The 18,212-nt window shown below is 43.9% G+C and overlaps 1 protein-coding gene across 1 annotated transcript; it reads left to right on the top strand.

Moving 5' to 3' along the window:
* Positions 1–2,959: 2,959 nt before the first annotated feature.
* Positions 2,960–17,893, top strand: LOC309700305 (E3 SUMO-protein ligase ZBED1-like; the record flags this gene model as incomplete). The annotated part of the gene is made up of 4 exons (XM_082523812.1): positions 2,960–3,418; positions 3,525–4,122; positions 4,318–4,536; positions 17,862–17,893. The coding sequence occupies 4 exons, from the start codon at positions 2,960–2,962 to the stop codon at positions 17,891–17,893; spliced, it is 1,308 nt and encodes a 435-aa protein (XP_082379938.1).
* Positions 17,894–18,212: the final 319 nt, after the last annotated feature.

The raw sequence follows: 18,212 nt of genomic DNA, 5'->3' as shown, positions 1-18,212 counted from the left end.
AAAATTTAAGTAGTTAAAAGTTGAAATGTATGAAATGTATATATTTCTGTATTTTATAATTTATTTATTACATTTTATGTGGAGTGAATAAATAAAAGTATTCTTACAGTGGCCCCTAGAGACAAAGCACATACAAAGTCCAAAACACAACGGAAGTGCTCCAGGATGCTAGGGGCCGTGTTGAGCTTTTGTTACCTAGTGGCTACACAAGCCAGGAAGTACCAACAATCTGATTGGGTGTGTGGTAGTAACAGGTAAATTAAGTTTTTTTTTTATTATTTGAATATATATATATATGAGTGTTTGTGTATTAATACAAAAACAATACACATATGAAATCGATTGTGTAATTTAAGTGATCTAGTAGCTCTGCTTTGGAAGTTCAGTTAACGCTATAAATGTGATTTGGAGTTTGTACGTGTTTCACCTCAAGGTTCAAGGTTCAAGGTTCTTTATTTGTCACATGCATAGTTATACAAGTATAACACACAGTGAAATGTAGCCTGACACGCTCCTCGACATGTGCAAAAATTGGGGGGGGGGGTGTAGAGGAAGAACATTATAAATATATATATATAGTATATACACTGGGTGAATGTGCAGTAGTAGCAGCAAGCAGGTGAATTCTGTACATTAATATGAATAGACAGGATAGACAATATAAACATATTTAAAATTAAAGGAATTGAAATGTACATTGTGCCTTGGTTTAGTGTCTGGAAGAGTCCTGTCTCAGTCAGTTATAGATGATGTGAGAGGGCGGGTGTGTGTGTTTAGGGCACGGATGGCTTGGGGATAGAAGCTCCTCTTGAGTCTCTCTGTCCTTGCCCGGAAGATGCAGAACCTTCTACCAGATTGCAGAAGTTGGAACAGTTTGTTGCCAGGATGGGACGGGTCCTTCAGTATCTGCGCTGCTCTAGTCCGGCATCTCCTGGTGTAGGTGTCCTGAAGCGGGGGGAGAGCATCCTGCAGCAGCGTTCTGCTGTACGGATCACTCTCTGGAGAGCTTTTTGGTCCTTCACACAGCTGTTCCCCAACCACGATGTCATGTTCTGTGTGAGGATGCTCTCCACAGCGCCTGTATAGAAAATCCTGAGGATCTTTGGAGAGACCCTGAACTTCCTCAGTTGTCGTAGGTGGTACAGGCGCTGCCTAGCCTTTTTGGTCTGGACCTGAATGTGGGCAGCCCATGTCAGGTCTGAGGAGATGTGGACACCAAGATACTTGAAGGACTGCACCCTCTCCACTGGAGCTCCATTGATGATGATGGGCTTGTAGTCTCTGTGCTGACCCCTTCTGAAGTCCACCACCAGCTCCTTGGTCTTGCTGACGTTCAGCTGGAGGTGGTTGTCCTGGCACCACGATGCCAGATTCTTCACTTCATCCATGTAGGCCGCCTCATCGTTGTTGGAGATGGCACCCAACACCACTGTGTCGTCAGCAAACTTCACAATGGTGTTGGAGCCATGGGTGGCCACACAGTCTGAAGTGTAGAGGGAGTAGAGCAGTGGCGAGAGGACACATCCCTGAGGTGCTCCTGTGTTGATGGTGATGCTTTTGGAGAAGCACCTGCCCACCCTCACCACCTGAGTTCTGCCAGTGAGGAAGTCCAACACCCATGCACACAGACGGCTGTTAAGTCCCAGATCCCTGAGCTTTGTGAACAGTCTGCAGGGCACTATTGTGTTAAACGCTGAACTGTAATCAACAAACAGCATTCGCACATAGTTACCCTGTTTCTTGTCCACGTGGCTGAGAGTGGTGTGTAGGACGTGGGCGATGGCGTCCTCTGTGGATCATCTCTAGGTCTACATCTCTAGGGGCCCCCATAAATATTTTTTCAGTTTCAAAGTAAATAGTAAGTAAATAAATGGCAGAAAGAAATGAGGCAGGTCGAATCATCTTGCGTTTCACACATGCGCAGTACTGGAACAGAAGCGTTTTCGGCCATTTCAATGTGGATGCATAACTCTGTGAAAATGACTGAAAACGCTACTGTGGACGCAGAGCGTTTTCTGAAGAAAACGTCATTTTCAAGTCTATCCGGGCTAGTGTGGACGTAGCCTTAAAGTGTGTGCATCAATAAGCTGTGATGGAAACAGGAACAGAGTAAAGACAAACATCACACCTCAAACTAAGACGAGTCCTCACAAACAGAGCTGATCTTATCATGATGGTTACTTCTGTTTTTAATGTGAAAACAGTTCACTCACAGCTGAGGTGTCAAACTGTCCTTCACAGGACTTCTGCTTTTCTTTAGTTTTAATAAATTCATTGTTTGCACATTTTTATCTCTTCAACTCTGAGATCACACAGGAAAAACAGGAACAAGACTTCTTACTCTGTCTTAAACTGAAAGGAAGAAAATAGCAAAAACAACCTGCAGCTGTCGCCTGTGACAAAGTGGATGAGCAGTTGCAATGGTCTCCATTTGTCCCATATGTGTTTACCTTAGTGATGTGACGTTCTGTATCGAGGCTTCAAAGCTTGTGTTGAGTAATGGAGGGGGCGTTTCCGCGATGCGCAAGACCAGGTGAGCCTTCAAATGCCATGATAATACAGCATGCAGTAATGTTACTAAATGATATAACAATATTATACAGCTGTAATAAGTTACGTGTGTGATATTTATATTTGTGCTTTGTCTTTATTGTCTTTCCTCAGCAGAGCAATCTCAAATAGATGAAGACCTGGTTACCATGGTGATTGAGGACTCCCAGCCATTTAGCATTGTGGAGGACAAAGGATTCAAAAGATTTGTTAAGTCATTAAATCCTAGCTATGTTCTCCCCACTAAAAAGGTCATAAAAGCAGTGAAAATTTAGTTTCTACAGAGTAAAATGTGAACAGGCAGGACTGAGGCTCAAAGCCTCAGTGTGTAGCTACACTACACACTGCTTCACAGCCACGTCGTACTTTAGAACAAAATGTTTTTACTTTCCTTTAGGTCCTGAAAGTCATGGTGGAGGCCAGGTACCAGGAGATAAAGGAGAAAGCTAAGGCCAGCGTTGAGAAGGCAGCAGCTGTGAGTCTGACATCAGATATGTGGACCTCCATCAACACAGAGGCCTATCTTGCAGTCACCTGCCATTTTGTTGATGAGTCCAGCACATTGAACACCGTTGTTTTAGGAGTGCAATATTTTCCTAATGCACACACTGCAGAAAACATTGCACAGGTGAAAGGCTCACTCATGGCAGAATGGGCAATTACTGACAAAGTCACATGCCTAGTAACAGATGGGGCTGCCAATATGGGGGCTTGTGCAAGGGAGCTAAGACTTAAACATGCCATATGCATAGCTCACACCCTGAACTTAGTGGTGAAGAAGGCCCTTGACCAGACCCCTGAGCTCTCTGACATCCGAGCCAAGTCCAGGAAGATCGTGGGATATTTCAGGAGCAGTACCTCTGCAAAGGTAAGTTCTTAAGTGGTTTAATTACAGTTTCTTTAATGCTACTTATGTGTATAGTTCTGCTCCCTTGACAATCTAATGTATGCTTTTTTAAATTGTATTTTGTAAGGAGAGGCTTTCAGTCGTGCAGGAACAACTAAGGAAGCCTCAACACAAACTACTACAGGAGGTGGAAACCCGCTGGAACAGCACTTACAATATGCTGGAAAGACTTTTCGAGCAAAGGGAGCCAGTGGGTGCTGCTTTGGCAAGTCTCACAACAGACATCCCACCTCTGTCATCTGAGGATTTTGGTATAATTTCAGAGTGTCTGGTTGTCCTAGCACCATTTAACGATGCAACCACTGAGCTCTCTCAGGAAAAAAGGGTGTCTGGGTCAAAGGTCATACCTTTGCTCACGATGCTGGATCATTGCCTCAATGAACAAATGGAAAAACCACCATCCATTGGATCTTCCCTGGCTCAGAAGCTGAGGATGCTATTGAGAGAGAAGCTAGATAAAATACAGACCATGAGCATTATGTTCCTTGCGACACTGCTGGACCCAAGGTTCAGAAAACTCGGGTTTCTCAGCCCTGCAAGAGCTAGCGAAGCAGAAAAAAGACTGAAAGCAGAATGTGCTTCCGTAATGAGGGCCTCCACCACCTCTTCCTCCGCACCACCACCACAGCCATCAACGTCACAATCTGTTGAGGCTGTTTCCCACGGTACCATTGTTATTGCATTTTAGTTGCATTTATATAAACTGAATGTTGGGTTTTCCACTGTATCTATTATTGTATGATCTACTGTACAATATAATGCGCCTTGAGGCGACTGTTGTTGTTATTTGGCGCTATAGAAATAACATTGAATTGAAAATTGAATTGGTAGTATCTCATAAGACTCTCCTTTTTGTTTAGGTAACAACCTGTGGCGTCGCCTGGATGAGAGTGTCAGGCAGACACAGACACAAAATGTGACAGCAGACGCAAATATTGAGGTCCAACGGTACATGATGGAGCCAAATATTGGAAGGCTGGAGGACCCCCTTAAATACTGGGAGAGACAGCAATATGTCTACCCTCACTTATATAAGTTATCACTGACATACCTGTGTACCCCTGCCTCATCTGTGCCCTGTGAGCGAGTGTTTTCAAAGGCAGGGGAAATATTGTCCAAAAAAAGAAATCGCCTACGACCTGCCACAGTGGACAAACTGTTGTTTTTAAATAAAAACCAATGATGTGTCCCCTAAACACTAATCACTGTCCTTGCCTCAATGTTACAAAAGCACAACCACTGTCCACACCTCACCTCACAGTAAATGATCATTTCCATTTTAAGCATTTCCAAATAATCCTACTAGAGCAAATGAAGCTTCAAGAAGCTTCGCGTTGGGGTGAACCAATTGGATGAAAAGCTTCAGTGCTTCATGAGGCTTCATCTGCCCATCACTAGTGGAAGCGTTTTGTTGCCGGCAAATCAAACATTCTGCAAATTAAGACAAATACTCAGTTACATGTTTCTTTATATTTTATTATGTTACAGATCAAGTCATTCGTTCATACTTTGTTTGTCTTTTCAGTCTTCATGAGGGTCAGGTGTGGGGAAACGCCCGCCTGGCATTTCCTCATTTTAAAGTCCTGCTGATGTCACAGGTCAAACCAAGTGGAGGGGTTTGTTTTTCCATAGAGATGCTTCCTTTTGCTTGTGTTAAGGTTTAAAGGGATTTGTTGAATGTTTTTCCTTTCATTAATACTGCCATTTAGTTGTGTAAATGTGCATATTAGAAGTGTGTAGAGGTTTTGTGTTTTTAGATCATCTGTGTAGAGTTTTAGATCCCTCAGTTTGAGTGAGTGGTACAGGCTGGGCAATTGGAGGGAAATTAATGTCCCTATTTAAAGCCAGTCTCTACCAGATGCAGGAGGAGGTGAGCCGTGTTATCAGAGCCATGGTATGTTGAGTTTTGTGAATTGAAGGGAAGTTTTGTCAAGTTACACAATAAATTAAGTTCACTGTAAATAAATTGATCACCTCTGGAAATCTGAAATGTCTGCGTAGTCTGCTTCTCTACCTTCCTTGACGTTCATGTCTGACTACTATACATCGCCTCATTTAAACTGTTTTTAAACTGAAATCCTAAAAAAACAAAAAAAACCATCACAGCATTTAATCTTTTTACACTGAGAAACAAAGAACATGTGGATTTACACCACCCAGGTCCTGATTGAGGGCCAGTAAGGGTCAGGGTCAGTAAGAGTGATTGATCCATTTAATTCATTCATCTGTCAAGTTCAAATAACTGAACACTGAAGCATCACAGACTTGTCCATCTCCACAGAGTTGATCCAGCCCTAACTATATGCTTTAGCAAAAAGGAAAGTTTGAAGCCTAATCTTGAAAGTAGAGATAGTGTCTGTCTCCTGAATCCAAACTGGAAGCTGGTTCCACAGAAGAGGGGCCTGAAAACTGAAGGCTCTGCCTCCCATTCTACTTTTAAATACTCTAGGAACAACAAGTAGGCCTGCAGAGCGAGAGCGAAGTGCTCTAATAGGGTGATATGGTACTACAAGGTCATTAAGATAAGATGGGGCCTAAAAACTGAAGCCTCTTGGCTTGTCCAAATTCAGGATCTGGATCCTTGGAAATGTTGGAAATATGAAGCCACGGTTTGCCTACTACATACCAGTGAAACAAACACTAAGCAGCTCATTAGAATCAGAATTATGGAAGAATTCAGTATCACAGCAGTCTTGTGAAACTGACTCTGAGGCTTTTGGAGACACAAGTGACGGACAAAGCTTTAAGTCCAACAAGTTTTTCATTGAAAATCCAGGACGCCTGAAGCTAATTCTGTACCAGGATGCATTTGAAATTGTTAATCCTTGTTGGGTTTAGAGTTTATTATTGTCATTTGTATGTGGTCAAGTGGTGGAACGACACTTGGCTCCAGCCAGGTCTCCCTCATGCATGAGTAAACCAGAGAACTTTGGTGCCTTGAGTCTTGCTTTTTGCTGTGTAGCAGATTGTCCTTAACGTTCCAGCGAATAGGTTTATGCTACAAACCTATCAATCCTCTTGGCTCCGCTAAGAAAAAACACAGAGTGGTTGCAGTCTATCTGTCAGTGGCAAATTTGCCTGCTCATTTGTAGTCCAATACTGATCACATGTCCCTTGTCTTACTATGTGGAGACAATGACCTTAAAAAATTTGGAAACGCAAAGGTTTTCTTAAAAGTGGTAGAAGATTTAAAAGATTTGGAGGAAAATGGTATCGTTTCTGGTGATGAAATAGTCAAAGCAGCTTTGTACAGCATTGCTGGTGATAATTTGGGTTCACACAACATTGGTGGGTTTATTGAGAACTTCAATCGCTCTGAATACTTTTGCAGATACTGTGAAATCACACGCAGTGAGTTTCAGAGTAATGATCCAAATGTCTGTGGTCCACAGCGCACACCTGAAAGCTACAATTCTGCTGTGGGCGATCTACAAGCTGAAGGCAGTCAAGAAATCAAAGGGATAAAGGTAAACTCTGTTTTTAATACCTTGAAATCTTTTCATGTTTGCCAACCTGGTTTACCACCTTGTCTTGGCCCTGACATATTTGAGGGAGTCTTAGCCTATGATAGTGCACTGTACTTGAAGTATTTTATTAAGACAAAGAAATGGTTTACATGTGCACTTTTGAACCGGCGCATTAAACAGTTCAAGTACAAAGGAGCTGATGCGCTAACAGAGCCGTGTGCTGTCAACCCAGATTTAACCAAGCTTTCAGGTCAAGCCATTCAGAACTGGAATTTCTTAAGGTTGCTACCTGTTATAATTGGTGATAAAGTCCAAAATCCAAAGGCAGCTAATGCTCCAGCTTAAAGACATAGTTGAAATGATTTGTGCACAAAACATCTCACTGTCATAGGTGGTCTATGTTGACATTATAATCCATGAATATTTGGATTCAAGAAAGTGTTTATTTCCAGAGAGTGTACTAAAACCTAAACACCATTTCCTCCGTCACTATCCTGCACTTGTGTGTTTTTAAAGTAAACATAGTTACTTCAAAAGATGTGCCAGGAGTTTGAAAAACTTTAAAAACATCTGCCAAACCTTATCTGAAAGACATCAGATGTTTCAGGCATATCTTTCAGCTGGGCCAGGATGCAGTCAGTTTCTGCAAGTGAAAGACAGTTGCACCTTCTACCCCGACCTCTACAGTGATGCCATGAAATATGCAGTGAGACAGTTTGGCTTTGCAGGAAATGATACTAGTGTTTGCACAGAGATACAGTATAAAGGTACATCGTATAAAAAGGGGAATTTACTTGTGTCAAAAAATGAGGGGTCCATTGAGTTTGGAGAGCTTCTTATTATTTTAATCAAAAATGATGCAGCAGTGTATTTTGTGTTGGATGCACACCAAGCTGAGTATCTTTCTGAATACCACGTGTACTCTGTGACAAAGGACAGTACAAGGCTGCGATGTCTTAACATTACTGACTTGGTTGACTTTTATCCATTACCATCACACTTTGTTAATGGCCACCAAGTCATTCCTCTTAAACACAGTGTGTTGTCAAAATAAGCTTTTTTTTTTAATGTCGCCACTGTTGTTGGGAAACCATATTAAAATGCATAACTGCAATGATTAAAAATGTTGTGATGGGAGGGGAAAAATGAAGGTGAATTACCTTTTCCTTTTATATATGCAGAAAATAAAAGGTGTAAACCATCCCTTGTGCCCCGAAAGCAGAAATTCATCTTATTTATATATGCACAGTGTTACTTGACTAAATATAATATTACTTTTGCCTTTTGTCAGCGCGTCATTCTTCGTTGATTCCAGAAATGACTGACTTTGAACCAACGTTTCTAAGGACTGCAATCAATGAGGTCCTGCCTGACCTTCCAGAAGTGACAAAGGATATTCTTGAAGAAACTTTACAATCAATTGGGGTAGAGACAAATGATGATTTTCAGTTCATTGAAGAATCTGATTTGCACTCAGCTTTGAGGCCAGTTCAAGCACGAAAAGCCATTGCTGCTTGGAAACTGAGATGTAAGTCAAGTATTGTAGTGAATGATACAAACAGCACTAGAAGTGGCCTGCATAAATTGAACCCTTTTTGCTGTGTGTGTGTGTGTTTGTTTGCGGGTTTGCAGGAAAAGTGAAGAGATGGGAATATGTCCATGTCATGAAACAGCCACTCGCTTCAGCCGAATCCGACATCTTCCGCTGTAGAATACGACTGTGCAGCAAACTGGCGTGAAATGACGTGCAGCTGCACTACAGCGACGTTAAAGCGGCAGATCTCCAAAAGTTGATTCTGTTCATCTGGACGCATCAATCTTATAAACAGTAAATTTGCATAATGACTGAAACCAGCCCACTGAAGGAACAATGGGCTGGGAGGTCAGTTCCTTAATCACAGTATTGCAAATTCTCATGACCACTGATCAAGTCAAGTCAAGTCAACTTTAATTGTCAATTCTGCCACATGTACAGGACATACAGAGAATAGAAATTGCGTTACTCTCAAACCCTAGTGATTAGAAAAATGCAAATAAAATAATTAAAAAGTAAAAGTTTAAATAAATACAATACAATTTTACGTATAACAAAAAAAAGCTATGCAATATACAATATACAATATTCAAGTAAGGAGGCATAGTGGTGCAAAATAGGCAAATAGTGCAAATGGAGATTTAGTAGTATACGGTAAGAGATAGTGTAACAACAGAGTCTTATGAGGTAATGGCAGTCCAATGCTCCACAAAGTGACTGGAGCAGGCCAGTGAGTGCGTCAGAGAGTGTGTGTGTGTGTGTGTGTGTGTGTGTGTGTGTGTGTGTGTGTGTGTGTGTGTGTGTGTGTGACAGTTCAGTGAGACCGTGGTGGAGAGAGGGGGCAGAATCGGGAGGGAGTTAAGCTTCCTGACAGCCTGATGGATGAAGCTGTCCTTCAGCCTGCTGGTCCTGGCCTGGAGACTCCGCAGTCTCCTCCCTGACGGCAGCAGCTTGAAGAAGCTTTGCATTGGGTGCGTGGGATCAGCCGCTATGCAAAGGGCTTTTTTAGTGAGACGGGTGCTGTAAATGTCCTGGAGGGAGGGGAGAGAGACACCAATGATCCTCTCTGCAGCTCTCACTATGTGTTGGAGGGTTCTATGACAGGACGCATTGCAGGCTCCAAACCACACAGTGATGCAGCTCGACAGGATGCTCTCGATGGTGCCTCTGTAGAAAGTGTACATGATGGGGGCTGGAGCTCCTGCTCTTCTTAGTTTGCGGAGAAAGAAGAGACGCTGCTGTGATTTCTTGGCCAGTGCTGTGGTGTTGTACGTCCAGGAGAGATCCTCTGTGATGTGCACACCCAAGAACTTGGTGCTGCTCACTCTCTCCACAGACGCTCCGTCAATGGTCAGAGGAGCATGTTGGGTGTGCATTCTCCTGAAGTCCACAACAATCTCCTTCGTCTTCTCCACATTCAGAGAGAGATTGTTGTCAGCACACCACGTGGCCAGGCGTCTCACCTCACTTCTGTAGTCGGTCTCATCCCTGTTGCTAATGAGACCCACCACCGTTGTGTCGTCCGCAAACTTGATGAAGAGGTTGGAGCTGTATGATGGAGTGCAGTCATGGGTCAGCAGAGTGAAGAGGAGGGGGCTCAGCACACATCCCTGCGGGGCCCCCGTGTTTAAAATGATGGTGCTGGATGTATTACTGCCGACCCGTACTGCTTGAGGTCTTCCGGTGAGGAAATCCAACAGCCAGTTGCACAGTGAGGTGTTGAGCCCCAGCTGGACCAGTTTTTGAGTGAGCTGTTGGGGGATTATAGTGTTGAATGCTGAACTGAAATCTATGAACAGCATTCGAACATATGAGTCATTTTTGTCCAGGTGTGTGAGTGCCGAGTGGAGTGCAGTGGAGATGGCATCATCGGTTGAGCGGTTGGGCCGATACGCAAACTGGAAGGGATCCAGGGAGGGGGGCAGGACCGTCTTGATGTGTTGCATGACTAGTCGTTCGAAGCACTTCATCAGGATGGGAGTAAGTGCAACAGGACGGTAGTCATTAAAGCAGGAGGGAGATGACTTTTTTGGAACCGGAATGATTGTGGTGGCTTTAAAACATGTGGGGACGACAGCCTGGATGAGTGATATGTTGAAGATGTCTGTGAAGACATCAGTGAGTTCCACTGCACAGTCTCTCAGTACACGACCAGGAATGTTGTCAGGACCCGGAGCTTTACGTGCATTGATCCTGCTGAGGGATCTCCTCACGCTGTCCGGGGACAGAGTCATCACCTGGTCACCAGGAGGGGGTGGGGTCTTCTGTGCAGTGGTGCTGTTTCGGACTTCAAAGCGAGCAAAGAAAGTGTTCAGCTCGTTCAGCAGGGGGATACAGCTCGTTCAGCAGGGGGATAGTGCTATCACAGGTCTGTGGTGGGGGCTTGTAATCTGTGATGGTCTGAATGCCTCGCCACAGGCTCCGTGAGTCTCTGCTGTCTTTGAAGTGATGAGATATTTTCCTGGAGTACTGTCTCTTAGCCTCTCTGATGCCACGGGAAAGGTTGGCCCTAGCTGTCCTCAGGCTCGCCTCGTCTCCATCTCTGAAGGCAACATTCCGAGCTTTCAGCAGCCTGTAGACCTCTCCTGTCATCCATGGTTTTTGATTGGCCCGGACAGTTATGGTTTTCGTGACTGTTACATCCTCAATACACTTGTTGATGTAGGCTGTAACAGTCTCTGCGTACTCCTGGAGGTCAGTGGTGTTGTTATAGGTGGCAGCCTGCTTAAACATGTTCCAGTCTGTAGTATTAAAGCAGTCCTGTAGAGCCTCTGAAGACCCTTCTGGCCACACTTGTATCCGCTTACGAACCGGTTTGGTGGCTTTGACGAGCGGTCTGTAAGCAGGCTACAGTGTCATAGATGCAGTTTGAAGTGTTGAAATGAGAAAAGCCCAAGTGAACACAGAAAGTGTTGTAGCAGTGTTTTATGATAATGATAAAGCATATATGAGATGATGTGGACAGTGTTTATTATTAAAGTGGGGAAGATCACAGGTATCACAGGGCAACTGTACACATGGAGAAAGGAGTTTCTCTACAGAAGACAGGAAGGAAATAAGTGTTCAGTAGAATATGGAGTAGAGTCAGTCCTTTATTATTGATTATTTTCACTGATGATCAGTGATGTGTTTCATAATATAGACAGTGGGATGGGATTTTCCCCTCGTGCAGATGATGGTGCTGTGTGTGGAAGAGAGGAAGGAACTTAGAGTTTATTACTGCAAAGATACAGGAAGTGATTTTGAAGCTGAAGGATGGTCACATGAGTGGGGGTTTAAATTTTCATTGGATCAGACCAAGGCTGTGTTTTTACAGGGAAAGGAATAAAACTAAACTAAAGTTATATAATCAAGAGTGAAGCAATTAAAATAATGTCTTGGGGTCTGGTTTGATGAGGACTAGTCCTTTTCTTTTTTCCTCTTCCAGTCTGTTTGCCTCTCAGAGCCCCTGTGAGGCTGATTTTATGCTCACCATGTTGCTGGTGGCCCATGGGTCGGTCGTGCACTTCTTAACTCTTGTACCTTTGTGCGTCCTGTCGTATTCTCCTATGTTGTAGGATGCTAACAGTGTGTATAAATGACTACATGTGTGTCATAATGGTGCAGCAGGTATATTTACAGATTCAGGTTTCAGCCTCTGCCTTTGACTCAAAGGTGATAAAGTCTGAAGGATAAATGTTTACTCGTCATCTTAGGTTTCTTCTTTTAAACACTCAGACTGTGTCCAACCATGGACCTGATCACTGATCTATGTACAGAGTCATAAAGCTGATGTTTGCAGTGTGAAAACGTCTTTAAGAACATTTGTCAGCCTCATCAGCTTCCTCTCTATCAGCCCTGCAGTATTTTTAGCCTCCCATCTCCCCTCTGCATCACTTCTTCTTTGTGTGGTTTCCTGCTGATCTGAGGACAGCTGTCCTTATTTTAACTGTGAGTTTCGGCTCTGTGGGCTCTCCTGGTTCCTCTTCAGATTGTGACAGATGTCAGGGATTAAACACGATTATATTTAACATGGGCAGCACAGTGGCACGGTGGTTAGCACTGTTGCCGCACAGCAAGAAGGTCCCTAGTTCAGTTCCACCATCAGACCGGGGTCTTTCTGTGTGGAGTTTGCATGTTCTCCCCGTGTGTGCGTGGGTTCTCTCCGGGTACTCCGGCTTCCTCCCACCGTCCAGCTTGTTGGGATAGGTTAATTGGTTAATCCAAATTGCCCATAGGTTTGAATGTGAGTGCGAATGGTTGTCTGTCCCTGTGTGTTGGCCCTGCGACAGACTGGTGACCTGTCCAGGGTGTACCCCGCCTCTCGCCCTATGACAGCTGGGATAGGCTCCAGCGCCCCCTATGACCCTGAAAAGGATAAGTGGAAGCGAATGGATGGATGGATGGATTTAACATCAAGGGAATCATAGCTGATTTCATCACATGTTTACACAGGTCTTTAAAACACTCCTGTTGGATCCACAACAGGATCCACTGTTGAGGTCACTAACAAACATATCTGTGGTTTCTCCACACTGACCTCCCAGCTCCCGATTGTCGCATCAGTCACATGTCAGAGTAAAGGCCCCGTCTCTCAGTCCTGTGGCTCCATCTAGCTGTTTATAATATTCACAATCATTTCAGTTTGTGGTCAGTACAAAGTGAATGTTTCTCTTATAAACAGCCCACACTCCCAGGTTTCCTGTGTGTTTTAACTCCATCTCCCTGGATCTTTGACTCTTCTGTGAGCCCTGACTTTAAAGTTGAAAAGATCTTCACAGACTTGAATGTCCTAAATCTGTAAAAATTTCCAGCTCACAGGGACAGCAGCCTAAAAGTTCAGCTCACCGATGCTGCTGAGCTCTGAATGTGACTGACACTCTTTAATAAACCATCCCTCTGCAGATGTTCATACAGCTGTTTTACTGCTACTCTGGAGCGTTTCAGTGGGAACTCACCTGGAGGGTCTTCACACAGGAGGACAAAGCTACGAGCACAAACAGCAGGGTAGAAAAATCCCAGTGTGTCCAACTAATCAGAGGGCTCCTTACATCACACAGTGTGGTTTATTTACATAATCAGAGCTAATCTGATAGCTAATCCAGGAGCTAATCCAATTGTTAACCCAAAGGTAATCTCGTTGCTAATATAATGTGTATGTGCTAATCAGTGAGCAAACAGGAAAGACAAAAGTAGTGAGGAATGAATGAGGAATTTAAATGTCAGACACAAAGGTTTTTTAAAAATATTCATTTATTTCTTTGTTCTTAACTGTGTTTAAAAAATTCATGAAAATCATTTTTTTGATTTCCATCCATCTGTCTTCTTCCACTTATCCAGGGCCAGGTCACGGGGCCAGCTGAGAGATTAAATCTGTATCTGTATAATCTGCATTATACTTGATGACAAGATGGCGCCGGTGTGTGTGGCTGCTCGTCTGTCGTTGTCAAGCTTGTTCATGTTTATATTATTTCTAATTTGTGTGATCAACAAAAAAAAGTCTCTGCTGGGGCATCATCACCAGACACTACTGGACCTCCAACCTGAAAATATTGTGTCCTTTGGAGCTGGTGGGCAGCAACCCTGCCCCCAGTTGTATCTCAGGTTACCTGTACCGGGTTTCCACGCTACCTTCCCGGCAAAGGCGTCACAGTCGCCGGGGTAAACAAAGCGGTGGGCTGGTGAAGCTAAAGGTTGATCTAAGGAATTACTAAGGAATTGTGTTAATTGGATTACTTCCAGGATTTTTTGTGTCTCGGCGTTTCCTGGATCCTATTGATGCCTTCTTGGTGCCTGTGGTCGGCGTTGATGATGCTCCTCGGCCTCGCTGCCCATGCCCTCCCAGGCTAAACCTCCACCGTCAACATGATCGAAACCTGAGGTCGCTGCGTTGGTTTTCTCAACTTGCTGAAACTGGTGCTCCGGCTCCAGCTCCTGCCAGGATTGGCCTGGTGAACGCCAGATCACTTTTAATCAAACCTTTTATTCTTTGGGACTTCTTCAGTTCCCGTGATCTGGATTTTCTGTGTGCGACTGAGACGTGACTGAGTGTTGGTGAGTCCAAGACTCTATCTGAACTTTTACCTGTGGATTGTTGCTCTTTTAACTCGCCATGGACGTCAGGCAGAGGTGGAGGCACAGCGACTGTTTACAGTCCGTCATACAGTCCATGCCTGGCCCTACACATGAGCACAGACAAACACTGGATCTTGTTCTGTCATACGGTCTGCCTGTCACTAACTTGGAGATTTGTGACTGTGGACTCTCAGATCCTATGGCTGTGTTATTCAACGTTGGTTTTAAACATAATGCAGTTAAATCTCGCGCTTCTGCTCGGCGCTGTCGGGTTATTAACCCCTCCACTGTTGTGCAGTTTTCTGCTGCTTTTAATCAGCTCGGTGGCCGTTCTGACTTGGTCTCCTCTGACACAGAAGAGCTTAATTCCTGGTTTTATTCTTGCTGTCAAACCGTCTTGGACTCTGTGGCTCCTTTAAAAACCAGGCAGCCCAAGGCCAAACCTGAGCCTTGTGTGAATGAGAGCACTCGTGCTGTTAAGAGGGAATGTCATCGAGCAGAACGGAGATGGAAAAAGGATAAACTGCATGTCAAATTCTCAAAGATTGCTGGCATCGCTACCAGAACACCGTTAAAGAGGATAAAAGGGAATATTTTGCAAATATTATTTCTTCCAACTGTCATAACCCACGTGTGTTATTTAGGACCATTGACACTGTTCTTAATACTCCTTTGAATGTCTGTTTGGAAGTTTCTCCTGAGATTTGCAATCATTTTCTGGACTTTTTTATTGAAAAGGTTGTCTCCACCAGGGCTCTCATCACAGCTCCTGACTCTGACCCCTCTGCCTCTGTCCCTTGCACTGCTGTTTTTACTTAGTTTGATCTTGTGACGCTCTCCACGTTAGAGGATGTGGTTTGCCATATTAAGCCCATAGGCTCCCCTCGGGATCCTTTCCCTCCACAATTTTTTAAAGAATGTTTTTCTAGCATACGACAGTATGTCCTTGACATTATTAACAGCAGTCTGTCTTCTGGTGTGGTTCTTGCTAATTTTAAACATGCAGTAGTACAGCCACTGCTTAAGAAACCTGGCCTTGATCACACAGTTTTAGCGAACTATAGGCCTATTTCCAAGCTGCCTTTAACACACAGTGAACCTGGTGTTCTTGGAGGCTAAATGTGTGGGGGCTGTGCTCACAGGAGGCTGTGGGCAGTGTGCATGGTGGGGATGTCTGCAGTTCTCTTGAAGCGGGGAGTTCCTCTGCTAATGAGATGTCCATGTTATCTGTATTTGTCCCATTGCCTTTGTAGTTGGTGATGTGTTTCAGGCCCTCCCATACCCTTCTGGAGTCGTATTCAGAGAGGAGATCTGATAACTTGTTTGAATAGTCCAGTTTTGCTGCTCTTGCTCTGCTGTACATGTCCTGGTCCCCAGATTTGTATGTACAGGGTGGGCCATTTATATGGATACACCGTAATAACATGGGAATGGTTGGTGATATTAAAGTCCTGTTTGTGGCACATTAGTATATGTGAGGGGGCAAACTCCTCAAGACGGGTGGTGACCATGGTGGCCATTTAGAAGTCGGCCATCTTGGATACAACTTTTGTTTTTGCAATAGGAAGAGGGCCATGTGACTAGGGCTGCCACGATTAGTCGACTAGTCACGATTACGTCGACTATCAAAATCGTCGACGACTGATTTAATAGTCGACGTGTCGTTTGAAGCTTTGTAAGATCACAAAAGCCGCAGGAATAAGTAGCAGGATTTAAGAGTGTAATAACGGACTGAAACAGAAGATGGCAGCACTGCATGTACAAGGATGTCAGCTACCGTTAAACCCCGAAGAAGAAGAAGCTGTGTCCCAGAATTCATAGCGCAGCCCAGCTCAGTTTCCAACAATGGCGGCAGCTAGTTAGTTTTAATATTACTCTTATTATTCTTTCTGGGTCACAAAATAAACGTTTAACATATTTTCAGGCGAGAATGTAGCTGTGTAAACCTCAAATATCTGCTCAGTTTATCAGGACACCACATATTTTCAAAAGCGCTCCGACGTTTTCGGAGACGTCTGTTACCCACTAGCTCGATAGCTAGCCGGGGGCTAGGTCACTAGAATCCGTGAGAACACCGGACACCCGGCAAATCGTTTTCAAACCCACCACTGTCTTTCGCTACTCAGGTTAAACATATATGAGTCACTTAGATAACTTAACAATGTTATTGTTTGGCTTTTTTTCAGTATTTTATTTGTTCCTGAGTAAATCAGTTTGGCTGAGATTAAAGTTATAGTTTTTACACAGCTGAATAAACGTCAAGCAGACAGCTGATTATCAGAAGTGTGAGATGCTCGAGAATTTACTCCGGTGTCCTGTTATATTTTAGATAGCAAGGAGTTTATTAAACTTCACCGAAACAATCTGCAAATTTTATTAAAATTTAATAAACTACCATCTTGTCTTTATTTTTAGTTAGCACCTTACACACTTAAAGCTGTAAGCTAATGATAGTTATATAAGAGCAGATGCTGCTTGTGCAGTAAGCTGTACGTTTTATGTCCAGTGGATGATGATCTGATTAGTCGACTAATCGCAAAAATAATCGGTGACTAATCGACTATCAAAATAATCGTTTGTGGCAGCCCTACATGTGACACATCAAACTTATTGGTAATGTCACAAGAAAAACAATGGTGTGCTTGGTTTCAACGTAACTTTATTCTTTCATGAGTTATTTACAAGTTTCTGACCACTTATAAAATGTGTTCAATGTGCTGCCCATTGTGTTGGATTGTCAATGCAACCCTCTTCTCCCACTCTTCACACACTGATAATAACACCGCAGGAGAAATGCCAGCACAGGCATCCAGTATCTGTAGTTTCAGGTGCTGCACATCTCGTATCTTCACACCATAGACAATTGCCTTCAGATGACCCCAAAGATAAAAGTCTAAGGGGGTCAGATCGGGAGACCTTGGGAGCCATTCAACAGGCCCACGATGACCAATCCACTTTCCAGGAAACTGTTCATCTAGGAATGCTCGGACCTGGCACCCATAATGTGGTGGTGCACCATCTTGCTGGAAAAACTCAGGGAACGTGCCAGCTTCAGTGCATAAAGAGGGAAACACATCATCATGTAGCAATTTCAAATATCCAGTGGCCTTGAGGTTTCCATTGATGAAGAATGGACCCACTATCGTTGTACCCCATATACCACACCAAACCATCACTTTTGTTGTTCCAACAGTCTTGGAGGGATCCATCCAATGTGGGTTAGTGTCAGACCAATAGCGGTGGTTTTGTTTGTTAACACCATTCACATAAAAGTTTGCCTCATCACTGAACAAAATCTTCTGTGTGAACTGAGGGTCCTGTTCCAATTTTTGTTTTGCCCATTCTGCAGATTCTGTGGCCGATCTGGGTCATCCTCGCTGAGATGCTGCAGCAGCTGGAGTTTGTAAGGGTGCCATTTGTGACTAGCTAATATCCGCCGAAGGGATGTTGGACTAATGCCACTCTCCAGTGACATGCGGCGAGTGCTACACTGTGGGCTCTTGCTGAATGAAGCTAGGACAGCCACTGATGTTTCTTCATTACTGACAGTTTTCTTGCGTCCACATTTTGGCAAATCCAACACTGAACCAGTTTCACGAAACTTAGCAAGCAGTTTGCTAACTGTAGCATGGAGATGGGTGGTCTTGTAGGGTGTCTTGCATTGAAATCTGCTGCAATGACCCAGTTACAATTTTGATCC

Source organism: Aulonocara stuartgranti (assembly GCF_965226115.1).
Source record: "Aulonocara stuartgranti genome assembly, chromosome: 3".
Lineage (NCBI taxonomy): Eukaryota > Metazoa > Chordata > Actinopteri > Cichliformes > Cichlidae > Aulonocara > Aulonocara stuartgranti.
This window is presented reverse-complemented; position numbering and strand designations above follow the sequence as displayed.